Source organism: Gracilinanus agilis, chromosome 5, assembly GCF_016433145.1.
Source record: "Gracilinanus agilis isolate LMUSP501 chromosome 5, AgileGrace, whole genome shotgun sequence".
NCBI classification, from domain to species: Eukaryota; Metazoa; Chordata; class Mammalia; order Didelphimorphia; family Didelphidae; genus Gracilinanus; species Gracilinanus agilis.
Genome location: NC_058134.1, coordinates 27,461,449 through 27,488,850, shown reverse-complemented (window position 1 = coordinate 27,488,850; position 27,402 = coordinate 27,461,449). Strand labels below are relative to the sequence as shown.

The 27,402-nt window shown below is 41.8% G+C and overlaps 1 protein-coding gene across 1 annotated transcript in view; it reads right to left on the bottom strand.

Moving 5' to 3' along the window:
* Positions 1-14,019, bottom strand: part of NEK10 (NIMA related kinase 10) — a 271,988-nt gene extending 257,969 nt beyond the window's left edge. The window contains exons 1-2 of the mRNA XM_044678880.1: positions 13,949-14,019; positions 13,595-13,655 (exon numbers count right to left, since the gene is read on the bottom strand). Of these exons, the coding sequence (XP_044534815.1) occupies positions 13,595-13,655; positions 13,949-14,019 (132 nt within the window). The remainder of the gene's footprint in view (positions 1-13,594; positions 13,656-13,948) is intronic.
* Positions 14,020-27,402: the final 13,383 nt, after the last annotated feature.

Genomic DNA, 27,402 nt, shown 5'->3' with positions numbered 1-27,402 from the left:
GAAGCTGGGCAGCTCAGTGGATTGAGAGTCAGGCCTAGAGACAGGAGGTCCTAGGTTCAAATCTGGCCTCAGACACTTCCCAGCTGTGTGACCCTGGGCAAGTCACTTAACCCCCATTGCCTACCCTTACCACTCTTCTGCCTTGGAGCCAATATACAGTATTGACTCCAAGATGGAAGGTAAGGGTTAAAAAAAAAAAAGAAGAAGAAGAAAGCTTCTTTTTGATAAGGGGACAACTCTTCGATCATATGACCTATGAGTCATCATATCTTGGCTAAGGAGGAATTGAAGGAGAGTCAGGGAGGGTGTGTCCAAGCTGAGTTTAATAATTTAATTCTCTGAGTTGCGTGCAGAATCAAAGACCTTTATCCCAGATCGTATTTGACTTGGGTTTAGAAATTTTCCATAACTCACATTCCATTATAGGGATCCGTCCCCACAAAAGCTATGGAGGTAGGGAGTTGTCTGGCCAAGGAATCCTGGGAAAATCACTCCCAAGACTCTCTCCAGATTGGCATGTAAATTACATTAAGCCAGAACAAAAGCTAAACCAAAAAGGAAAGCTTATTGTCCCTTGTCTTCTGGGTTACATCCCTGTCTAATGATCAGCCAACAATGAATAAATATAAACCAGGTCTCGGTGCTGTATTCCGGTTAAAACACTGGGAACATCCAGCAGTTGTTCTTTCAAAGTTTAGACTGGCTGCCTTAGGAGGGCAGTTTTGCCTAGCCCAAGAGAAAATGAAATTATTGGGAGCTCAAAATCAAGGGGAGAGATTTTCTGCTCCGAGGGGCAGCTCTAAATCACATCAAGAGACAGAGGAGAGTCACAGCAATTCAGCTCAGCCAAGAAGGCTTGAAAGCAGGGTCTTCAGCAGCAGCAGATGAAAGTTGCTTTCCAGAAGAGCCGAATCTCAGCCTTATTTATAGTGGCTGGAGTCTGTCTATGACTTGCCACTCAACTTAGTGAGACAGACGGAGAAACCCTGGGAACCATAGTGAGATTTACTCCTCTTATCTCACCTCCCCCCTTTATGTTTTATTTTTATTTTATAAATTTTTTTTTAAACCCTTAACTTCTGTGTATTGGCTCCTAGGTGGAAGAGTGGTAAGGGTGGGCAATGGGGGTCAAGTGACTTGCCCAGGGTCACACAGCTGGGAAGTGTCTGAAGCTGGATTTGAACCTAGGACCTCCATAGCTAGGTCTGGCTCTTAATCCACTGAGCTACCCAGCTGCCCCACCCCCCCTTAGGTTTTAAAGCTACACCTAATAGACAGCACCGTTTCCTCCTAAGGGCTTCTCTACCCTTTTAAATCTGTTTACTGGATGTTTATATTTTTAACCTTTCTCTAGATAACGAGAAGATCATTATAATTGTACTAGGAATCAATGTCTTTAATAAAGAGAATGTGGATATGGAAAGAAGTCAGTGGATATTTACCAGGCACAGTTTAGCCAGCTGGGAAGCCTCACTTCCATCCAAGGAATCAAAACATACCTGGGATCCCAGGACTTATGTGAATTCCAATAATAATTTTAATTTTTAAGCTTTCTAAATTTGGAGGAAAAAAGAAGCCATGTAGAATTGAGGCCCATATTCTAAACTCAAAATCTCAGCATGCCGCGAACAAGAGGATTTTCCAATCCCTAGTCCAAAAGACTTATGCCCCTACAGGCTTAGTCCCAATCTGTGGACTTGGAAAATACCGTATGAGAATTATAGACTCAGGGGCAGCTGGGTGGCTCAGTGGATAGAGAGTCAGGCCTAGAAACGGGAGGTCCTGGTTTCAAATCTAGCCTCAGACATATCCTAGCTGTGTGAGCCTGGGCAAGTCACGTAAACTCCCTTACTGCTCTTCTGCCTTGGAACCAATACAATATTGATTCTAAGCCAAAAGGAGAGTAAGGGTTAAAACAAAAGGACACCAGAATTGTAGATGCAACACTTTTTTCAAAGCCAACAAGGACTTTACTCATCGTCTACTACAATCTCGTTTTAAAAGAGACAAAATGGAGTCCAAAACAGGTCGCCTAACTTGCCCATGATGAGAGTTATCATCTGGAATGTGCGAGAGGGCTAGGATCTGAGCCTCTGGCTGCCCACAGAAGAGTCCTTCCTCAACAAGTAAACCAGTCCTGGGAAGACTGATGAGAAATGATGCCAAGTGAAGTGAGCAGAGCCAGGGGAACAATATACGCAGTAACAGCAATAATGCATAATAATCAACCGTGCAAGGCTTCGCTATTATCAACAAGGCAAGGAAGCAAGGCAGCTCTGAGGGACTCCTGACAAAAGGCGGCTCTCCAGCTCCCTAGAAGCAACTGAGAGCATCCAAATTGATCAGAGCATATGGAATTGAAGTTTACCAACCGTTCTTTCCTTTATTTCCTCCAGGAATTTTTCTCTAGTGTAAGTGACATGTGTCATCTTTCACAAAGTGATGAGCAGGGAAATGTGGATTACATGATAATATATGTAAAATCTATAGCATATTACCTGCCATCTTGGGGAAGGGGAAGGGATAGGAGGAAGGGAGAGCACAGGGATTGTAAAAACGTCATTAAACGATTATTGAAATTTGTATCAACATGTAAAAAAATTAAAAAGTAAACCAATCAATAGTCCGCAGGTTCAATCACAGATAGGGGGTGACATTTCTCCCTCCCCTACTGCCTAGAGAGGAAGGCAAAAGGGAATGACCACACCATATTTTTCCTTCTTTCCAGACAGTTATTATTCTCTCATTATCGTCCTCAATTCCACCCTACAGAGGGACTTGGAAGTAACTTTCAGGGTGCAAAGAAGACAACTCTGTCTTAGAATCAATACTGTGTATCAGTTCCAAGGCAGAAAAATGGTCAGGGCTAGGCAATGCGGGTTAAGTGACTTACCCAGGATCACACAGCTAGGAAGTATCTGAGGCCAAATTTAAACCCAGGTCCTCTCATCTCTGGCCTGACTCTACCCACTGAGTCACCTACTTGCCTCCTCTATTTTCACTTATAATTAAGTTAATAAGATTAAGACATTAGGCTATAATAGACTGATGAAAACATTACTGACAATAATTCAAATTCCTTTTCACTGATCTTACAGTCACCAAAAGATATTCAGAGTCTTGATTTGTCTTCTCAGTTATAATAGTCTATGGAAGGACATACACAATCCCTGGAAAGATATTCCCTTCACTGTATATCAAAAAATTAGCCCTCAAGTATATAAGCCAGGTTTGAGTAACTTTCTGAAATACACATAGATCCTCCCCAAAGTACTCTAAAAATAAAATAAAAGAGACACCCAGCAGGGACCAGGAATTCCGCCTTTTCAAAAAAAAAGATAACTCTCTGAGGGCAGCTGGGTGGCTCAGTGGATTGAGAGCCAGGCCCAGAGACAGGGGGTCCCGGGTTCAAATCTGGCCTCAGACACTTCCTAGCTGTGTGACCCTGGGCAAGTCACTTAACCCCCATTGCCTAGCCCTTACCGCTCTTCTGCCTTAGAACCGACACATTGTGAGGATTCTAAGACGGAAGGTAAGGGTTTAAAAAAAAAAGGTAACTCTGTCTTTCTTGGATTTGGGGGGGGTAGAATTTGGAAGGCTCCATTTAATGAAACTGTCAATGATACTGATAACACTGCCTGCTTCTCACATAGCATCTTCCTAGCATCACATTGAACATTCAAAATGTGAAAGATAACTGAAAACGTAAACCTGTTATCTGTCTTCCTTTGACTATGGAACAATTCAGAATGAGCAGCAAGAGTAGCATTGTGGCATGGGAAAGAATGTGATACACAATTGCTTTGGAAAAATTCATTTCCCTAAAGTTCTAATGAGCCAGTATGACAGGAACCCGATAGGAGATAAGAGTATGTGTGTCTAGACTGTGCAGTAAAATCTTGGATAATGAGGAATAATTGAGGGTAGAAGGTCAGCCTGAATGGAGAACAAATATGAATTATAGAATATAGCCGTGAGCTGAAAATACGGCACTCCGATAGCTGGCCCTTCAGCCTTCTGAAACAGCCACGGCTGAAGAATTAAACAAAATGCTTGGGAAAGCAGCCAACATGAAACTCCAAGATACAAATGAATCTGGGGTCCAGCTCGTCACCTTGGATGCCCTCTCCAAAGACACAGAGCACGTCCTCCCCACAAGCGCCAGTCCTAGCTGACGTTCGTCTACATCCTCTTCCATTCCACACAGGAAGACCACCCAATCAACAGGCTGAAGCCCCCCATTCCTGTCTCCTGACCCTGAGAGGACCTTGGGAGAGCCCTTGGCTTGTTCGCCCGGCCTCTCTTACCCTAGAGGTAGACCTCCTCCATCACAGTGGAGATGTTTATAGCTAACAAACATGCCTCTGCTGTATGCCTTCCCTGGTGTTTCTAAGCAAAGGGTCCTCAACAGAGTCATTTCTATTAACATCTTTCAAAGAATGATGAAATATTTCGATATATGGATAGACGATACCATGACAGGTGAGAGACCTGAAGGCAGCATTTTGCTCTCCCAATTCGAATGCCTCTTTTCATCATCAGCCAAGAGCGAGGGCAGCGAGGTGGCTCAGCGGATTGGGAAATTTAGGGAAATGACTCTAGCTGTGGTTTCTTCCTAGCTCTGTGACTCTGGACAAGTCAATTAACCTCCATTGCCTAACCCTTACTGCTCTTTTGCCTTGGAATCAATACTTATCGATTCTATGACAGAAGGTAATAGTTTAAAACAAACAAGCAATAAGTTCAGTAGGTCCTTATATTGATTTTTTTTTATAATAATTAAAAAAAATTTTTTTAAACCCTTACCTTTCATCTTGGAGTCAATACTGTGTATTGGCTCCAAGGCAGAAGAGTGGTAAGGGCTGGGCAATGGGGGTTAAGTGACTTGCCCAGGGACACACAGCTGGGAAGTGTCTGAGGCCAGATTTGAACCTAGGACCTCCCATCTCTAGGCCTGGCTCTCAATCCACTGAGCTACCCAGCTGCCCCCTTTATATTCTCTTTATCTTTCTGTCAGTCACAGAATGAAAAAGATGTGATCCATTATTGAATATCTCTTGTGAAAGTCTACTAATTCCTTCTAACACTCAGTAAAAATGCCTTTGAGTCATATCTAAGTGACACTCGAGAATATTTTGTAGCTAGATGGAAGAGCAGATATATGTTGCTAGTTGTCGATATTTTGGGGAGGCATCTATTTTGTTGTTGTCATTTCAGTCATGACTGACTCTTTGTGATCCTATCTGGGGTTTTGTTGGCAAAGAAACTGGAGTGGCTTGCCATTTCCTTCTCTGGGTCATTTCAAAGATGAGGAAATTGAGGGAAACAAGATTGAGTGACTTGCTTGGGGTTATACGGCTAATAAGTGTCTAAAGGCAGATTTGAACTTACAAAAGATGAATCTTCCTGACTTTAGGTCTGACACTCTATCCATCAGTATTTAAAGTCCAATTTTTTTCCCACACTTTTGGTATCTTGCCTTTACTTTCGATACCTTGAACATTGATCTCCCAATGCCTCACGATTATTTCTTCTACAGCAAAGATCCCCTCTATAAACCCTTGGCCCAATCTGACTTCTTTCTCATCCTTATTCTCTTTAATACCATTTCTATATCTCCTATAATCACATCCTGGACGGTGAATGTCAAGGTCCATTGTCCTTAAAGGTGAAAACATGTTTATTATAAAATTCTTTGCAAGAACTTTTCCATTTTTTGTCTGCTGTTCATTTTGGTTTTGTCCTTAAATATCCTCAGGATAATTTCATTCCGTTGGATCTCTTGCCAAGCTTTCTTTAAACTAGCCTTTTGTTCCCCTGTTTCTCTCTAGTTTATATGATAATACCTACCATGACCATCTATCTTCCCTTTTCATTATATTTTATGAATAAATGTGTACTTTAACATAATGCAGCACGAATAATTATTTAAATAAGCCAGGTGAAGACTGTTTTTTATTGCCCTCCCCCATATCTTTTTTTTTTCATTTTGATGCTTTGTACTGATTCTGATTATTTCACCTAGTAAATCAGTGGTGTGACTACACCCAAACAGATGCATCAGGAATGACTCTACCATCAGTAACGAGTCAGTTGCTGTCCCTGAAAATATAATCAATTTCATTCCTTGGAATATTATGGTGTGCCTGCCATCTCCAGCATTCTCTTCTCCATTTCTTTTTATGAAAAAATTTCATTATGTAAAAGAGTGAGGCTTCTGTGGATCTGACAAATCTTTGGCCTCTCTTTCCCCTTATTCCTGATGCATATTTTCTAACTTAGTTTCACCATTCTCACCTTCCCTTTGTGATCCAGATCCTCAATGTTCAAATGAAACCGCTCTCCCTAAAGCCACTTTTAATGGCCAAAAAACTGTTAAGTCTTTTCTCATTTCTCATCCTCCTCATCCCAAGTGCTACACTGGACACTTCTGGACACTCTTTCCTCCCAGATATTCTCTCCTCCTTGGATTTTTGTGACACACTTTCTTTCTTCCTGCTACAAGTCTAAGCACTCCTCTTGTGTCTCTTTTGCTAGCTCATTCACATCAAGCCCTATAACTGTTGGTCCAAGGACCTCTTCTCTTCCGTCTCTCAATGACCTCATCATCTCCATAACATTTAATTTTGCTATCTCTATGCAGATGACTCCCAGATCTACAGGTCTAGCCTCAGTCTCTCCCCTGAACTCTAGTCCCACAACACCAACTGCCTATTAGACATTTCAAAATGGAAGTCCCAGAGATGTCTGAAATTCAATTCATTCTCCTCTTCCCCAAACCCTCCCTCTTTCAAACTTCATTGTTTCTGTGGAAGGCACCACCACCCTTCCGGGCTCAGAGATCATAACCTCAATAATCTTGGCATTATGCTCAATCCTTCGCTCTCCCTTAGGCCAAATATCCAGTCAATTCCATAACATCTCTCACTTCCACTCCGTTCTTTCTATCACTCAGCAGCCATCTTAGCTCAGGTCCTTATCAAACATGGCCTCAATTCCTGGAAGAGCATTCTATTGGTTTCCCTGCCTTAAGTCTTGTGCCACTCCATCCCATCCAACAAAACTGTGATCCTCAAACATATCACTCCATCTCCCATGTCCATCCTTCTGTCCTATCATTCATCATACCTAGGACAGACTCCCTTCATAGATTCTACCTTCTTCCAAGTTGTAGCATAAGCACCTCCTTTTACACAAAACCTTTCCTGATCTCCCCACTCCCTCCTATTGTTGCCTTTGGTCTTACTAACTCCTTCATCTGCCCAGTTGTTTCATGTGTCACCAGAATTAAAGAATGAATGGCCAGACTAAAGGTGACAAGTTCCTGTATACTATGCTAGGTGAGTCTCAAAGTCTATTGCTAGGAGTGGATGCCAAGCTTTCCTGGCATGGTAGAATCTATCAGGGATCATGTTCTGTTGGCAGAGCCTTGAAGAATCTAGAGTCCATGCCACTGGGAAGCACAGGAGTAAACTCTATTTATACTATGTTGGACAAAAGGTATAGCTCAAAAGTAAAAGCAATAAGAGACCCAAGTTTTAGTAGTAATGGAAAAGAGGCTCAGGAATCTGAGGCAAAGGCTAAGAATGAGAAACAAAGTGACCTGGAAATTTTAACATCAGAAATCACATAATCATAGAATTCCAACCAGGAAGAATATATTTAGTAAAAGTCCTTTATTACTACTAATTGTAGCCATTTTCTCATCTTTACCTCAATTTTCAACCACCTGCAATTCAGCTTCTTTCCAAAGTCACTGGGGGCAGCTGGGTGGCTCAGTGGATTGAGAACCAGGCCTAGAGATGGGAGGTCCTAGGTTCAAATCTGGTCTTAGACACTTCTCAGCTGTGTGACCCTGGTGTGTAAATAGAATTAGCTCATCCTCATTCATTGTTAGACTCTAGCCATCAGAAATAATGTCACCTCACCCAACTTAGCGGGGAGGGGAGATTAGTTACCCACATGTGACAATAAGTAACAAATCAAGAACAAGGGACTGCCCTTTGGGCAGTCCAAAACAGTGTTGAGGCTGCCATTTGTCCACTGGAAATTGGAGGTGGATGCAGGAAGTGACGAAAGCTGCTCTCTTTTAAATATGATGGTAACTTCCTGTGGAGGCAGTTGGCGCTTTGAACTTGGTGTTGAAGGATCTCTGCTGAGACCTCAGGTGGCTTCCCTCTGAATTGTCACGTGGGTAAGTTAGACTGACTTCCTTTTCTCCTCCCTTGATGTTTCTGGAGGCTCTACCTTCAAGGAGGCCTCTCTTGCCTCTCTAATTGTAAAAGGCCTTGTGGCTAGAAGCCTTGTTTAATTAACCTCTGTGCTCCTTTGCTGGGGCCTCTAAATTCTTATCCGGTCTGGACTGGACCTCTATTCCGGGCCAGAGTTTCTCTCTCTCTATTTCCCTACCTTCAACCTTCCTAATTGTAAATAAACTTCCATAAAAGCCATTCTGACTTGGGTCTATTAATTTGTAATCGTGTTGATCTGATTCCTGGCAACCATACCTTAAATATCTAGTTTCCCCTCTTACACTGGGCAAGTCACTTAACCCCCCATTGCCTAGAGCCCTCACCACTCTTCTGCCTTACAACACAGTATTGATTCTAAGATGGAAGGTAAGGATTTAAAAAACAAAACAAAACAAAGCGAAGTTATCAATGATATTTCTTGCAGAATTGACCTCGGCGCACCATTTGACTTTGCTGACACACTCCCTATGACTACCCACATCTTTTCCCTGGATTCTCGTGATGCCACTCTCTCAGGATCTCTTCATTCTACTCTGTTCCCTTCTTTAGTCTCTCCTGCAGTAATACAGTTCCTGTCTTGGCCCCTTTAGGTGGGTTCTCATTTCTCGACATTCTCTTACTTGGTGACCTCATCAGTTCACAGAAATTCAGCTATCATGGATTGCTAAGCCTATGACTCCCAAATACACAAATCTAGCTCTGACACCTACTCTGAGATCTAGTCCCCCATCAGCAGTGGCCTTCAGGATATCTCCAGTTAGGGTTTCACTATCACTTCCCTTTAGACCACTCTTCCTCCTAACATCCCCTCTTCTGTCAAATGTGACACCATCTCCAGGCTCTCACTTCTTAGGCAGGTAGGTGGGGCAGTGGATGAAGCAAGGAGCCTGGAGCCAGGATAACTCATATTCTAGAGTTCAAATCTGACCTATGTGACCCTAGCCAAGTCACTTAATCCTGTTTGCCTCAGTTTCCTCAACTATAAAGTGAGCTGGAGAAAGAAATGACAAACCACTTCAGCATCTTTAATAAGGAAACATCAAATGAGATCATGAAAAGTCAGACATGACTGAAAAACAACTAAACACACACACACACCATTCTCACTCACACACTCCCCCGTCCCCAATATCCAATCAGTTGTCTAATCTTGCTTTTCTCCACTCACATAGCCATTACTTGATTTAAGCATTCAATCTCCCCTCACTAGGATCATTGCAATGATAGCTTCCTCACTGATCTCTTTACATCCAACTCCACAGTTCAGACTCTACTCAGCTACTAAACAGATGATGCTAAAATATAGGTCTGACCTTGTTACTGCTATGGTCAAGAAGCATCGGCAGCTCCCAATTACTTCTAGGATCAAATAAAATTCCTCTATCTGACATTTAAAGTCCTTCCTATCTGGCTCTAGCCACTTTCCAGGCTGATTATCCATTTCTCCTCACAGGCACGCTCTGCTTTGGGCTAACTTACCTACTTGCTACTCTTAAAAATGGCATTCTAATCCCATCAAAAAAAACGAGCATCTAGAGACGGGAGGCCCTAGGTTCAAATCCGGCCTCAGACACTTCCCAGCTGTGTGACCCTGGGCAAGTCACTTGACCCCCATTGCCTACCCTTACCACTCTTACACCTATAAGTCAATACACAGAAGTTAAGGGTTTAAAAAAAAACAAAAACAAAAAAAAAAACGAGCATCACTCGGGAGGAGTGTCACTTCAAGAAAAAAAAACCATAATTTCCTGATATTTATAGTTTAAATAACAAAAATTTATCGTTGTAATATATAACTGTATTTAACAAACCAAAATAGGTAGAATTGTCATCTATAGTGCACAGTGTCTCTACACTACATTACAGCAAATCCTTGGCATGCGGCCCCGTACTTCTCTGTCTGCAGCCGCATGTCATTGAAAATGGCTACACGTGACACGTGTGTCATAGGTTTGCCATCACTGCTTTAGGCAAACTATTCTCCAAATCAAGAAAGCTTTTTTCTTACCTCCACCTCTTAGAACCCCTGAATCCCTTTCAGCCTCAGTTTAAGCACCCCCTCTTGAAGAGAGACTTCCCGAGTGCCCCAGTTGTTCGCACTCCTCATCCTAAAATAAGTTTGTCACTATTCTGAATATATTTTATATTAACATCATCTGTATGAACAAGATGATTTCAGAAAGAGCTGGGAAGACTTCTATGACCTGATGCACAATGAAATAAGCTGAACCAGGAAAACACTGTACACAGTAACAGCAATACTGTGGAATGGGGGTTGGGGGTGGGGAGGGGCAGCTAGGTAGCTCAGTAGATTGAGAGCCAGGTCTAGAGATGGGAGGTCCTGGGTTCAAATTATGGCCTCAGACACTTCCCAGCTGTGTGACCCTGGGCAAGTTATTAAATTATACACATTAGACCAATACCACAAAGAAATCAAAGAAAGAGAAAAAAGACTTATCTATGTAAATCTATTTATAAAAACTTTTCCTGATAACCCAAAATTGGAAACCAATTGTTGCTTATCAAAGTGACAGAATATTATTGTTCCATAAGAAATAATGAAACAGTGTCAGAGGAAACTGGAGCAATCCCTAAGAACTTGATATAAAGTAAAGTGAACAGAGCCAGGAAAATTATATATATAAATAACAACTTTATAGAGAAAAATAACTTTGAAGGACGTTAGAACTTTGATCAACACAATGATAAGCCACTAGTACAAAAGAATAATAGTAAAACATACCACTTTCCTCCTGATAAAGAAGTAATTAGGGGACAGCTAGGTTGCTCAGTGGATTGAGAGTCAGGCCTAGAGATGGGAAGTCCTGGGTTCAAATATGGCCTCAGACATCTCCCAGCTGTATGACCCTGGGCAAGTCACTTGACCCCCATTGCCTACCCTTACCACTCTTCTGCCTTGGAACTGATACACAGTATTGATTCTAAAACGGAAGGTAAGGATTTTAAGAAAAGAGAGATAATTAAGATTCAGAAAGAATCAGACATTTTCTGACACAGGCAATCTGGGAATTTGTTTTGCCAAACGAGGCAGCTATAGATTGAGATGTTTATTTTTCAGGGTTCTTTTTTTTTAATTTGTTTAATTGAGGGGTAGAGAAGAGATTGGAGGGCCATATTTTTTTTACAAAAAGATCATAAGCATTTTTAATCACAAATCCTTTAGAGACAAAGTTATTAATTAAATCATTCTGAGCATCTTTGTGAGAGAAAAAAATCCAAAGATACAGAAATCCATCTTGCTTTTTGAAATCTCACACCACAAGTCATTTTCACTACAGTTTATGGTGTCCTTAAACAAAAGACAAAATTCCATATAACATAAAAGAAGGTCACAAAGTTCAGCTAAATTTTAATTTACCTAAAAAAGGACAATAGTCAATCAACTCTCAGCACCTCCAATGAGATAGTATCTGTAAAAGGTACATTTTAGGCACTTAATAAATATTTGTTCCCCAGAAAATCATTTTCCTAAAAATCATTCAATTGCTCTTTAAACTCTCCCTCTAAGGATACCCCCATTTCCTTGGTCAAAGATGAACACCAGAAAATGTTTTTCTGAATTAATCAGAGATGTTCTTCCTTCTCTTGGTCTAAGCAGTTTCAGGGAGACATTCCCTTCTGGGTTGATCATTCTCCTCTCTCTTTAAAAACTAGATAAGGCTTTGATAAGAGTGATGCAAAAATATTTCACGGAAAGGCATGTTCCAGAACTGATAGTTCTAAGAAGGATGGATAAGGTTTCTCATTCAAACTAGCCAAAGTACTTCAGATTACCATTTTGTGACACGTAGTCTAAAAAGGAGTCCACTTAATGGGTACTTTTATCCACCATGTTGGATAAGAGAATCAGCATTCAAAATGACCTAAGAATAGGCTGGATCATTCAAACCTGACAAGATGAAATTTAAATGAGAGAGGTGGGGGGAGGCAGAGAGAGAGAGAGAGAGAGAGAGAGAGAGAGAGAGAGAGAGAGAGAAATGCAAATGTACAATCAAGGAACACTTGGTTTAAAAGTGTTTTCTCTGAGAACAACCTATGAGATTTAGCAAGCTTTCAGCTCAACAGAGCAGCTAGATGGTACCATGGATAGCTCGGGCTGGGCCTAGAGTAAAAACAACTCATTTCCTAGAGTACAAATCTGGCCTTGGGCACTTGCTAGCCATATGACCCTGGGGAAGTTACTTAATCTTATTTGCCTCAGTTTCCTTCTCTGTCAAATGAGCTGGAGAAGGAAATGGCAAACTACTCTAGTATTTCTGCCAAGAAATCCCCAAATGAGGAGTTGGACATAACTGAAAAACAATCGAATAACAACATTCAACACAAACCAATGGTGGGAAGTGGCTTCCCCAAAAGTTAATGTGAGGGGCAGCTGGGTAGCTCAGTGGATTGAGAGCCAGGCCTAGAGACGGGAGGTCCTAGGTTCAAATCTGGCCTCAGACACTTCCCAGCCGTGTGACCCTGGGCAAGTCACTTGACCCTCATTGCCTACCCTTACCACTCTTCCATCAAGGAACTAATACACAGAAGTTAAGGGTTTAAAAATATAAAAAACAAAACAAAACAAAACAAAAAGTTAATGTGACATTAGGCTGAATGAACAAAAATGAGATCCCAGAACAAGAGAGGCAATGATGGTTCCATGATCTCTACTGGTCAGACGATACCTAGGGCAACATGTTCAGTTCTGGAAACTGATTTTGAAGAGGAAAACAAAACAACAGAAGGACATCAGCTGAGAAACTAACCCATATCCAAAAGGGGGACACCAGGAAAGGTGAGGACACCCGCCACGTGACATGAGTCATAGGTGAAAGAACTAAGGGCCAACTGGCCTGAAGAAGAAAAGACCAGCAAGGGATGTGACAGCCATGACAGAACATCTAAAGGAAAAACTCCACAGGGCAGCACCGATGGGGGATACTTGTGGGGAGGCCAATTCCAGCTCAACAAGAGAACATTTAGTAATTATAAGTATTCAAAAATGGAATGGGCTGCCTTGGGCAGTATTGAGTGCCACATCATTCAAAGTGGTCAAGAAGAGATTGGCTGCCTGATGAGGAGTTTGTAGAAGGGCAGGATGGGAAAAGGAAACTGTATCTGAGGTTCTCTAAGGTACTTTCCACCCTCTTGCTTGGGTCTCTCAATGTCCCAGTCAACTCTTGAAGGCTCAGTGTTGTGGAGCTAAGACTCATCTGCCCTAGTAGAGGGATTGTCTCCAGGGAGTTCCCAACACCTGTTAAACCACAGTTTATTTAAAATGAAATGCATCCTCTCCTCTGTCACCACATGTATTCTTCAGATGACCATTGGAAAAATACCTGTTGTTTGCTTGATTGAACGTTCAACAGGCACCGAAGTCTTTTAAGATCTGAGTAGTCCCTAGGAAAAAGAAGAAGGCCAGCTTAACAAAAGTGTGTCTGGAAGAGCTATGAAGGTCATATTACACATGACTGATGACATTACCCCCTGGGAGGAGACATTGACTGCCATGCATGGCAGAATGCCAGACATCATCACAAGTTAGGCGGCCAGTTCTGTGGCCCTGAGTAACAACTGTCAAATGACGCCAACAGAGCTTTCTTTCTTTCTTTCTTTCTTTTTTTTTTAAAGGTTCTAAACTCAGGCAACTGTTCCCTTATAAGGAAGCATTCTCAGGGCCCAGGGTTCTGTACCTCGTGGTGATTCCTTGTTTTTTATCTGTTGATTTTTCTGTGGTCTTCACCTTCTTGTCTTGATCAGGCATTGTAAAACATCAGTGCCCCAGGATTAACATTTCATTCCTTTGAGAGAGAGAGAGAGAGAGAGAGAGAGAGAGAGAAGCTCTACTTGTGTGTCTACCAAACATTTCAAAATAGCAAGCAAAATCAATTTAATAAATAAAAAAACCAATTGTATTCCAAAAGCATAAAGTTATTCATTGTTTCCAAAGTACTACATAAAGTATAATAATCCCATTACTAGTAACATATTTATTTTGCATGCATTGCCTAATAGCCTCTTACTTACTGAGTTTACAAATATTAGAGGATGGCCTGTGAAACTTGAATGTGCAATGTTGACTGGAAACTGAATATTGCAATCATCACATCACCTGTCACTACCTGCCCATAAAGGAGTGTTCTCTTCATTGACCACCTGCAGGCTGTTGAGAAAGCGTCTAGACTGCACACCACTCAAAAAGTGGAACGACCAAAGAGACGGCACACTAGACCTGCAATGTGTGGGCAGACCATCTCTTGCTCTGCCTTCACAGAGAAACACCCAGAGAACTGAAAACAATACACAGAACAGCTATATCAATTCCAAAATTCCTAGAACTAGTCTGGTCCAGGAAGAAGCCCGAGGGACCCCATTTAAACAGCAGAAGTCCTAGAAGAAGTAGGCTGGATCGATGGGCCTTGCCTCAATTCAAGGCTTAGCCCATTGGGTTCAGATCACTTAGGATGTCTCACCTGGGGAAGACTTGTGAAAAGACCTGCTCAGATTTTTGAATTTGGGGCTATCTGAGTTGCGATTCCTGAGATTCAATTTCAGCCCTTCTTTGATACTTGAAAGACTCTGTGGTTCTCCTGATGTGGATGTAATCATTCCAGACATCCAGATCACCCCTCACCTGTGGCTGGTCCTTGGGACTACATGGTTTTCTCTGTAAATACACCATGATGGATGGGGGCAGGGGTGGGGAGGAAGGGACATTAAAGTATCCAGGGGTCTTTAGCACTGCTGGCACTGGGAGATGGATGCCAATGGTGCCCCTAGACCATCCATGGGTTATTCCTCAAGTCGTACCAAGAACTGGCTCATCTTTTTCTCAATCATTTACTTTCTTTACAACATACATTAAGCTGTTTCTTTCATAGGCTTCCTCATCTGAAATGTGCTATAGATGCTCACACCCACCAGGCATGTCTTCACTGCCCCAAGTGATCCATGACTTCTTTTCTTCAGAGTCATTCCATGACTCATAGCCACATAATGTCACTAGAAGAATATTGTTCATTAAAAAGGTAGGCCTTCATGTCATGGAGAATCTTGGGATCATTAGAAGAGCTAAGCTATTTCCTGGAGGCGATTCATTCTACTCTCCACTTTCCCCTCAATTCTGGGCCTAATTATCCATTATAATATATCAATTTAAATGTCCATATGCTATCCACATATATGTCCAAGATATAAATATACACATGTATACATGCATATACATACACAAGATCTATAGGACTTCTATCCAATTGGACACCATAGTTTGGACAAGAAACATCCTTCACATACAGGCATCCCTTCCACATTGCCACCTTCTCTCCATTGCAGTTTTGATCGATTGTGGGTTGGCAAAAGAAATTAAATGGGAATTTGCAGGGAGTATCACAGAAGACGCAGACAATGTTCAAAGGCCAGAAGTTGACACAAAAAGTTTAGAAACTCAGAAATGCATAAAATATATGTATGGTATTGAACAATATCAACATACCTTTTAATATCATAAATATATACAATTGGGGGGCAGCTGGGTAGCTCAGTGGATTGAGAGTCAGGCCTGGAGATGGAAGGTCCTAGGTTCAAATCCAGCCTCAAACTCTTCCCAGCTGTGTGACCCTGGGCAAGTCACTTGACCCCCATTGCCCACCCTTACCACTCTTCCACCTAGGAGCCAATACACAGAAATTAAGGGCCCCCCCCAAAATAAATAAACCCCCCCAGTAAATAAATAAATATATACAATTTCTTTTTTTTTTAAGACTTTCTTACTGAGAATCCATATTATGCATTGGCTCTAAGGCAGAAGAACAGTAAAGACTAGGCAATGGGGGTTACATGACTTGTCCACGGTCACACAGCTAGAAAGCATTTGAGGCCAGGTTTGAACACAATTTCTTTCTTAAAAGTTAAAATAAGTAAAAATTAAAGTTTGCAGAAAGAATGTAAAAGTCAACAGATGACACACAAAAGCTAGAAATATAGAGCTATCTTAACACTGACAGCCTATGACCAAATACTTAACCCAAATTTTACAATAAAGAACACCCCATAAAGGAAAAAGAAAAAAATTCAGACCTCTTCTGGTACGACGAAGAGAACAAAAAAATTTTTATGGATTTTCCAGTCTTCTCACATTTTCCTTCCTTCCATATCCTCTACAATCCAGTGACACTGGCCTCCTGACTCTGAGATCTCTTGCTGGTTCTCCCCCAGGTCTGGAAGGCTCCTCCTCCTCCTCTTCCCTATCTGGTTTGCCTGGCTTCCCTCAAATCTCAACTCAAGACTCACTGTCCCCTGGGCAGTCCTTAAACAAAACTAAAGCTGCAATTGGTCCACGTAATGTGGAAGGAAGGCACAGGAAGTGATGAAGGGAATGGTCTTTAAAAGTGGGAGAAACTTCCTGTGACCAGCTCTTTCGCCTTTGAACTTGGCCCTGGAGGAGCTCGGGGACCTCGGACTGCTCTTGGATTTTCCCTTAGAATTGCCACGTGGGTGAGTAAAAAAGACTGACTCCTTTTCCTGGCTTTCTGAGGATACTAGCCTCTGGAGAGGCCCCTCGTCTTGGAGGAGGCCTTGTGGCTAGAACCCTTGTTTAATTTACCTCTGGGCCCCTCTTTGCTGGGGCCTCTGAAGCCCTGCCTGGTTCAGACTGGGCCAGAATAATTATCTACTCTCTCATTTCCTGACTTTTACTCCTTCTCCTTTTATAAATAATAAAAAAAAAAGGTCATCTTGACTTGAGTAATATATTTTCAGTGACCACATTTTTATATATTTAGTCCAACCTTTAATTTTTAACCCTTACAGTTTTCAATCCATTGAACCACCTACTGCTACCAAGCTCTCTCATCCTTAAAAATATACAACTATTATCAATTACTCTAAATTTTATTATTATCTCTACCCAACTGACTTTTGAATGTATATATTCAAGCCTCCTGAAATACTACCTCACATCACCAACTCTCTGCTGGACACTGTCACCTTAACATACTCAAAAGCATACAACTGGTCCCAAGACCTTCATGATTGTGTGACCCTGGGCAAGTCAATTAACTCCCACTGCCTAGCCCATACCACTCTTCTGCCTTGAAACCAATACCCAGCATTGATTCTAAAGTGGCAGGAAAGGGGTTAAAAAATACACATAACCAAAGGAGATCTTGTAATCATCCCCCTAAATTCACTGGTCTTTGCAATGGCCCTGCTTCTATTGAGGACCACCCCCTGCTTTCACAATGTCTCTGCCTATCCCCTCATTTTTTGTTTCTTTTCACCCAGATCTGCAACATCAAACTGTATATACAGTGAAAGGAAAAAATGAAGCAGAGGGCAAGAGTATATTGTGTTTGGTGGGGAGAGAAGATGGCGGTGGCCAGGGTCCTGAAATATCTGCTGGGCCTGGGAACACATGCTGGCGAATACTACAGACTTTGCCTCTCCTTGGTCTTTAAGCAGTCAGGAGTCCACTCGTCTCACAAAACATGGAAGAGAACACTCTGAGGGGCGATCTGACGCAGCCATGCCTACTCAGTCACAGTCACAAAATCACTTGGCATGTGGATGAACATAAAGGCTGGCTTCCATGGCCAGCACAGATGCAAAGGTTTATTAGCAAGACATAGACAGGCACAATGTCTCCCACAGGTCTGTGGACTCTGATCATGCAAATTCAGCCTCAGGGTGGTGCTATGTGGTTCCCATGTGGCTGATTTCTCTCTCTCTCAGCCAGCTTGATTCCAGGCTCCTGGCCATTTTTCCTGATTCTTTCTTGTTGGAAATCTTGGTCTTAATTAGATTTCAGTTTCCCAGAACACTCCACCTCGGTATGAGCTGACCACCAGGGAGATGCCATCCTCCCGCTGATGTTCCCCACCTTGGTTGGCCAATGACTGAAGTATAAGGAAGAACCACAGCTCTGGGTATCAGTGGTTCAACAGAATTCATTTGCTACATACCATCTCTAAAGTTGGGATTGTTCCTAGATCTATTGGCCACCCAGATTGGCATCATATTTCGCCCTCGGCCCATGGATAACCAATGACTGGACTGTGCCTTATGCTAAATATGAAATACTATATTAAAGTAACCCCTTACCAGCTTAACTGTGAAACTTGGAAAATTCCGATTCCCCATAATCATCACAAAGTCAGTCATGCTCCAAATTGTGGCAGAACGAGGCCAAAGCAATTCATTAGGAAGAAAGCCACAGAACTTTCACACCTGTTCAACAGACTTACCAAAGTGCTTTATTATAAGTAAATACAAGGAAAGTGAATAGCTCCAGGGTGAGAATTCTCTAGAGGGAGCTCAGGTAGCACACGTATCTAGCGTTCTAGGAGAATTCTGCTCAAAGTAACTTGATTTTCCAAATTCCTGCCTCCTTTCAATGCCAAATACGAAAAAAGTATATCACTTTTTAATGTAACTCTTTCTTAAATTGAAAATATATCTAGTCTGTCTTATTAGAGTATCAAGAGGATATGGCTAATTTTTTAATGGTTCAAGGCTGATCATCTCTCTGGCAACTTATGATCTCTACAGTCAAGTGCCTGTGATGCTACAGTTATTATAATACACACTAATATTTTGATGTCCTTTGGGCCTGCTGAGTTAAATAGGCCCATTTGCTCCTAACTAAATGGCCCCAGAAGGAAATGCTTGTATTTTTGTGTATGTGTGTGTGTGTATGTGTTTTCTATCTCCTTCCCTTCTGGACCTTTCCATTCCTGCTTCTTTTTTTTTTTTTTAAACCCTTACCTTCCACCTTAGAATCAATGCTGTGTATTGGTTCCAAGGCACAAGTGCGGTAAGGGCTAAGCAATGGAGGTTAAGTGACTTGCCTAGGATCACACAGCTAGGAAGTGTCTGAGTCCAGATTTGAATCCAGGACCTCCCGTCTCTAGGTCTGGCTCTCAATCCACTGAGCCACCCAGCTGCCCTCTCCATTCCTGCTTCTAATCTACCATGGGCCAGATAATTAGATAACCAGACTCATAAGAGTTATATCTAAACAAAGAACCTAGATTTGAGTAGGAGTCTGATTATCTTTCCGGGAGGCGTAAGGCATGGACTTCAGTTCACAGACTTGATGATGATTCTCCTGATAAGTGAAAGATCTCTTTTTATACCCTTCTGGGGCCCAGGTTAATAGTCTCCCAAGAAGGGTATAGATAAATGGTAATATGGGCATGGATATTATAACATTGCCAGTTTCCTCAAACTCATCCATCTTCCAAATCTCTCTCTCTCTCTCTCTCTCTCTCTCTCTCTCTCTCTCTCTCTCTCTCTCTCTCTCTCTCTCTCTCTCTCTTTCTTCTCTCTCTCTCTCTCTCTCAAGGTCACTTGGGTTTTCACAAACCCTCACTTTCCCTCACCCTCTGTCAGCATCCCAACCAGCTCCCAAGTCTTGTCAATTCCATCCCTCTCCATATCTCTTCTCTCCATTAACACGGCCACCACCATACTTCAGACCCTCAGCACCCATCTCCTTTATAGGCTTGCAACTGGGCTCCCAATCTCAAATCTCCCTCCACTCCAAGCAGTCTTCCAAGAAGCTGACAAATGATTTTCCTAGAGCACATGCCTGACCATGTAACTCTTCTACTAAATCATTTCCAATGTCTCTTTATTACTTCCAGGATCAAATATTATTTTACCTCTATTTCAGCCTTTTTTTAAAGCTAGGTAGCACCGTAGATAGAATGCTGAACCTAGAGTCAGGAAGACCTTAGTTCTAATCTGGCCCCACTCACTTGCTGTGTGATCTTGGGCAAGTCACCTAAACTCTGCCTCTGTTTCCTCATCTGTAAAATGGAGATAATAATAACATTTCACCCACCAGGTTTGTGTAGGCGTAATGAGAGAATACTTATAAAGTACTTCCTAAACCTTAAAGAGCTGAATAAACTAGCTATAGCTATTTTTATTACTATCACCATTACTATTTTTATGTGTTTTATAAAATGTATATCAGAGGTGTCAAACATGCAGCTTGTGGCCAATAAAGCTCCCCAATGTGGCCTGAATAAGATTAAAATGTAATGGAGAAATATTTAACAAAATAAATTAAAATAAAATAAAACTCGGCTAATATTCCACTTTTCATCTAAGTGGCCAGCAGGGAGTGAGTCTAATATATAGATTAGTGCCCCCCCATCCCACTTCTATTTCCTTCTGACAGTACCAGTGTACATAATTATGAGTGCAATAGCACAAGTATATAATGCATAAGCAAGTAATACACACAAAGGGAAACATGCTCAAACAAATTTTGCTGCCAAGATGAGCAATCAAAGAAGTCTGGAGATGACCATTCTTGGCTATATTATAAAAAACCTCGGTTGCTAGAAAGGCAAATCCTGGATAAAAGGGCATCATCATAGGGGGCAGCTGGGTAGCTCAGTGGATTGAAAACCAGGCCTACAGACGGGAGGTCCTAAGTTCAAACCTGGCCTCAGACACTTCCCAGCTGTGTGACCCTGGGCAAGTCACTTGACCCCCATTGCCTAGCCTACCCTTACCTCTCTTCTGCCTTGGAGCCAATACACAGTATTGACTCCAAGATGGAAGGTGAGGACTTAAAAAAAAAAAGGGCATCATCATAAGTTCTGATAAGAAATTGCATCATTGAAATAAGTAGAGTCACCTAAGTTCCAAAAATTAAGTTTTAAGTATGGAAGTTATTTTATTATTTATTATATTATTATTATCATTAATAATGTCACATTTGATCATGAGTTGTCATTTTCAGTGCAATTCAATATGCATTGAGGAAGCCACTACTATGTCCAGAGCACTGTGCTGGTTTGGTCCAGGGAGGAAGACTGTGACTGCTTTTAAGGGGTTTATAACGGTCTAATGCAGTGATGGGCAAACTTTTTAAAGAGGGGCCAAAGGATAGGAAATGTTCATCTGTCAGTCTGTTTCTAAGGCAACTCTTTTGAAGTTTCATTGTATTGTTTCCTACTCATTGTATTCGACATATTAGGAATAATGTCACTGGACGGAACATTTCAGGGGGCCGCATCTGGCCTGCAGGCCATAGTTTGCCCATCACTGGTCTAATGGAAAGAGCTCTGCATGGGGAGGCAGGAGACATGGTTCATGTTCCTGTCCCACTGTGTAACCTTGGTCAAGACACTCAACCTCACTGGGCCTCAATTTCTTCACTTGTAAAATGAGGAGTTAGAGTTAATTAATGCATAAGGTACCTTTCAGTCAATGATTCCATTCCAGACCATGTGATAGGGGAGAAAAGAAGTCATGTAAAGCTAATGCAAAACTGACCGTGATCAGTATATAAGAAAGATAGATACAAATAAAATACTATTGGGGAGGGGTCTATGAAAGAAAAGATTGTTCCTTCTGGGGTGACTAAAAAGCCTTTGTGGAGGTGTCATTTGGGGTGACTAAGAAAGGATTCATAAAGGAATCACTGGGAGTAACAAGAAAGCTTGCATGAAGAGTGACCACAAAAGGCTTCAGGAGGAAGATGACATTTGAGGTGATCATGAAAGCTTTCATGAAGGACGACCATGAAAGGCTTCAGGAAGAAGATGATATTTGAGGTGGCCACAAAAGCTTTCATGAAGGGTGACCATGAAATGTTCCATGAAGAGTGGCCATGAAAGCTTCAGGAAGAAGATGACATTTGGGCTCACTCAATCTTAATGAGCCAGAAAAATTTCCAAAAGGAGAAGATTATATGGGATCACAAGACAGATTTAGAGTTAGATGGAACCTTAGAGGGATCTAATCTTAAGCCCCTCATTTCACATAAGAATGTATGCTGAAGCCCAATGAGAAATGACTTTCCAAAGGTCATACAGGTGGTAAGTGGCATAACTAAGATTTAAACCATGGCTTCCAGTTATATCTAGGGCTCTTTTCACTACACCATGGGGCCTTAGGAAGGGAAGGAGCATGTTTCTTGTGTGAGGAACCAAGTGAACCAAGGCCCAGAGGTTGCTAAGTGTGGAATGTGTTTGATGAGTGGTCCTGGCTGGCTGGTGTACAGAACACAGTGTTGTGTGAGAGAGTAGGGTAAGATAAGACTAGGAGAATAACTGAGGGTCAGGTTGTAGGGTCCTTGAATGGCTGGCTAAGAATTTCGAAATTTACTTGGTATTAAGTAAAGAGCCTCAGCGAACATTGATCCAAAACCTTAAGTGCACAATGATTCCATTTCAGAAATATCCCTAGATTATAAATTACCACCTCGTCTAAAATTTACCTTGTAAATGAGGAATACTCAATGAAGACAAATAGTGTTGGAATGGGATAGTTAAAAATTAGTCTGATTAGAAATCAAAGACAGAACAATTAGAATTAGAAAACAAAGACAGAAGGAACTAAATTTGTATATCAGTCTACAGGTAATATACATATATACACACATTTCTTAAAAATCCAAGAAAACCACTTTCAGCACCATCACTTTCCAATGTCATTAGCCCTCTGAATGTATTTCGTAATAATACTGAATGTTCTAGGAGACGATTTCAACACATTTGTATATGCCAAAAGATAACAAAACAATGTCGTAATGCCAGCAAATATCCAATTAGTGCTCACAGCTCTTGATTCATTGTTGATTGCATTGAATTGTTTATTGTTGATAACTAAAATCCTAATCATTTCAAATTCTTAGTTTCCTATTGTCCTCAGAAATGTGGGTTTACTTAATGTCGAACAAGTCCTCAGAGACACACACCTCATTTGCTGATAGTCTCTTGGCAATTGCACTGTAAACATGTATGACAGCCAGAGAAATCCACACAGCAGTAAAACTGCCCAATTACCAGTAATCGATATAAGCAGTATAACGTAAACATACGTGGGAGATAATGACACGCGGCTACTTCTATTTATGCCATTTAAATGCCTAACTGAAAGGTTTCTTATTCCTTCCTGAAACAAAGCCAACTGCCTCTTTTCAGAAGCTACTTGAGTAGCCTTGCCTTTACTAAACAGGAAAAGAAATTAATTTAATAATATATGCCACATTAAGCAGTCATTCAAATTTCACAAAAAGGATCACCGATTTACATCACTGTTTCTAGTAAATCATATTAAAGCAACTTCTAATCACATGATTTTTGGATGAATTTACTTGAACTAAATAAAACAGGAAACATACCAAGAAATAGCCAGACTACGTGACTAGTAAAAAATGAAGGGACAACCAGAGCAAGAAGACTTTGGTGTTGGGGGCAGCTGGATAGCTCAGTGGATGGAGAGCCAGGCCTAGAGACGGGAGGTCCTAAGTTCAAATCTGGTCTCAGACACTTCCCAGCTGTGTGACCCTGGGCAAGTCACAACCCCCATTGCCTACCCTTACCACTCTTCTGTCTTGGAGCCAACAAGACGGAAGGGTTTTAAAAAAAAAAAAAAAGAAGAAGAAGAATTTAGTGTCACTGGACCCATTGCTTGGATGTATCAGCTGGTTAAGGGTCACCTTTACCATATTCAAAGATTCTAAATCTTTCTGTAGTTATTCAGGAAGTTAGAAGGGATAAAACTGAGTCTCTGTCTCTGTATCTATCTCTATCTCTATCTATCTCTCTCTCTCTCTTTCCCCTCTCCTCTCCTCTTCTTTTCTCTCCCTCTCTCTCTCTCTCTNTCTCTCTCTCTCTCTCTCTCTTTCTCTCTTTCTCTCCATCTGTCTGTCTGTCTGTCTCTCTTTCTCTCCATCTGTCTCTTTCTCTCCATCTGTCTCTGTCTCTGTCTCTGTCTCTCTCTCTCTCTCTCTCTCTGTCTCTGTCTCTCTCTCTCATTGATAGCTTCTCAAATCTGGACATTACAGCTTCCCAGACATCAGCAAGTTTATTTTCTCCATTTTATTAGTCAGCCCTCTTCTTCGATGGCCTTGTGCTAGAAGGCTCCTCTCTTTTAGTCAAGCAGATGTAGATCTAGTCCAAGCCCCTGATTTTACAAATAGAGAAACTAAGACTCAAGGAGAGGCTAAGTGATTTGGTCACGGTCACCTAGCAAGCATCAGGGGGAGGATTTGAACCCAGATTCTCTTGACTCCAGAGCCAAATTATGAAGTGACCAATGAAAGGCTCTTTTAATCTCATCATTTCATATTTGAAGTGCTGTCATGAAAAACAATTTCAGATTTTTCTTTGTTATTAATATCTGACAAAATATCATTCATTAGAAGAGAAATTCTTAAATTGTTTTAAGTCAGATGTAATTTACACAGACTATCCAGAAGATGGTATAGAGTGCTGGGCCTAGAGTCAGGGAGACCCGAGTTCAAATCTGACCTCAGACACTTTCTGTGTGACCCTGGGCAAATCACTTGCCCTTGTTTGCCTCAGTTTCCTCATCTGTAAAATGAGCTGCCAAAAAAAAAATGAACTAATTACTTGGGAGACTTTTTTTCACTGATCAAAGCACTGAGAACAAAGTCTGCTTTCTTTTTCATTACATCATGGATCATACAACTGCAGAGAGTGACTAGCTCCTGGCCAAATTAATTGTGTTTTGAAGCAGGAGCCTGTCAATCCCAGGAGGAACCCAAAGAAATAAAGGAGAGCTATTTTGGTCAATTCACCTGAATATTAATTATGCTCATTCTAGAAAGGTGCCATAACCCCAAGGTGGTGGTGCTCCTTCAGGCGCCCTCCCCGCTACCTGCTGCTCGGGAGAAAATGTCTGTTCTCAAGCTACTGGGCTTCATTTGGATCAGTTGATGTTCACTTTTGTTACCGTTTCAAATGCGGAGGCCAGACTGAACAATGGTTCCGCAGAGTTTACCTCAGAGGCCTCCCTAAGTCATTGATGGGGGAGGAGAAGAAAGAGCAGACATCGGCCCTTGGCCCAAGCCCAATGTTCCAGCAATCATCACGGATATTTATGTCCCGCTCCCCCTCCAGGACCTCAGGGCGCTTGATAAACATGAGCTCATTAATCCTCAGGATACCCATGTGAAACAGGTAGGTAGCGCATTCTAGCATGGATCGCGCACCGAGGGGAAACAAAAGCCGAGTCTGATAAAGAAATGGCCATGAGCCAGAACATGGTGGCTGGGAAGCCAAGAACAAGCCCAAGGCTTTGGCTCGCCATCCAATGAGCGTCTACCTTTCTTGGGGTCCGTATTCCGATTGGATTTCCCAACCAGCGTGTGGGGCTAGAAACAGAATGTTTTCTCCAGGAGATCTCAATCGCATCACCACCTTCTTGTATCATCCATCCGTCAGCCAGTACTTACGAGGCACTTACCAAGGACCGGACGCCATGCCAGGTGCTGTCGATAAGAAGAAAAGATACTTCTACTCTAATATGGAAGACAAGCCCACACATAGGAACGGATAAAACACATCCAGAATAGTTACATGATGGTTCTGAGGAAGAGGAAAGGTCTCTTGTGTGGTTTGAGCCCAGGCTTGAAAGAAATCAGAGATTCTCATTCTGATTTCCTGAAGAGACAGAAGAGGGGAAGGCATATATGCCAAGAAAAGAAGAAAAATAGTGCAAAAGTGTGGAGATGGGAAATGGAGGCTGTGAGTGAGGACAGCAAGGCTAGTTGGGATGAACCAGGGAGCGGTGATGGCCACAGGTGCATTTATCTTTCCTATTAATTGCTATTAAAATTTTCAAAAAATTAATTTCCAGGAGGCTAAGGAATATTTTTTTCTGGAAAGGGGGCGGCAGGCCAAAAAAGTTTGGGAACCACTGGGCTAGAGAGATGAGATACATGAAGCAGAGACCAATTTTTAGGGGGCTACTATAACAGCTAGCTAGGTGGCACAATGGGGCATCAGGCCTGAAGTTAGGAAAACCTGAGCTCAAATCTAGCTTAAGATACTTAGTAGCTGTGTGACCCTGGGCAAGTCACTTAAACTTTTTTACCTCCATTTCTCATCCAGAAAATGATCCGTAGAAGAAAATTACAAACCAGTCCAGTATATTTGCCAAGAAAACTCCAATTAAGGTCATGGAGAGTTGGATGCGAACTGAAACAAATAAATGATAGCAATGATCTAGGTAATAAGTGAGAAGAGTCTAAATCGGGGTCATGAGTATGCCAATGGAAGGGGACAGATTCAAGAACTGTTGAGAAGGTAGAAAAAAACAAGATCTGGCAACTGATTGGACATGTGGAGTGAGTGAGAATAGAAGAGTTCAGGGGGCCACCAAGGCTGGAAACCTGAGAGCCTAGAAGAACACTGGGGCCCTCAGCAGAAAACAGGAAGTTCAGAAGAGAGAAGGATGAGTTTTATATTTACCTATTGTGTATTGATTTCTATTTATTCCCTTCAGAATAAGCCAGTATATTCCTCTACATTTACTTGTGGTCTCTCTCATTAGAATGAAAACTCCTTCTAAGGAGAGGTTTCATGGATCGTATTTGTCTCTCCAATGACTAGCATGATACTGAGTAAACGCTAACTGATGGGCTGGTGTGAAGTTTGAAATCATTTGGGGCAGCCTCTGGGAAATGTCTAATAGGCAGTTGTTAATCTGGGTCTAGAGCTCAGGGGTCAGGCTATGGCTGGATATATAGATCTGGAAGTCAGCTGTGGAGATGGGATCATTAAATACCTGGGAGGTGGAAAGAGAGAAGAGGGACTCATTCAGAGCTTTGGGGAGGAAAGGAAGGGAAGGAGAAAAAAAAAAAGGGAGGGGAGGGGCATTTATTTAAGTACCTCTTAGATGCCAGGCACTGTGCTAAACATTTTAAAAAGATTACCTAGTTTTAGACATATGTAAAGAGAACTAAGCATGAGCAATATGGAAATGTATATTGCATGAAAACACTGAAGGGGTAGAGGGAAGGGAGGGGGAGGAGAAAATCTGAATGCTAAAATTTAAGAAAACAATTCTCAAAAATTGCCTCTACATGTTAAGTGAAATCATTCATTCATTCGTTTTTAAAGAGAGAGAGAAGCAAGGGGAGATAGGTAGTTCATTGGTTAGAGAGCCAGGTTTGGAGATATGAGGTCCTGAGATCAGATCTGACCCCAGACACTTCCTAGCTGTGTGACCCTGGGCAAGTTGCTTAACCTCTATTGCATAACCCTTTCCACTCTTCTGCCTGGAAACCAATACACAGTATTGATTCTAAGATAGAAGGTAAGAGAAGGAAGGAAGGAAGGAAGGAAGGAAGGAAGGAAGGAAGGAAGGAAGGAAGGAA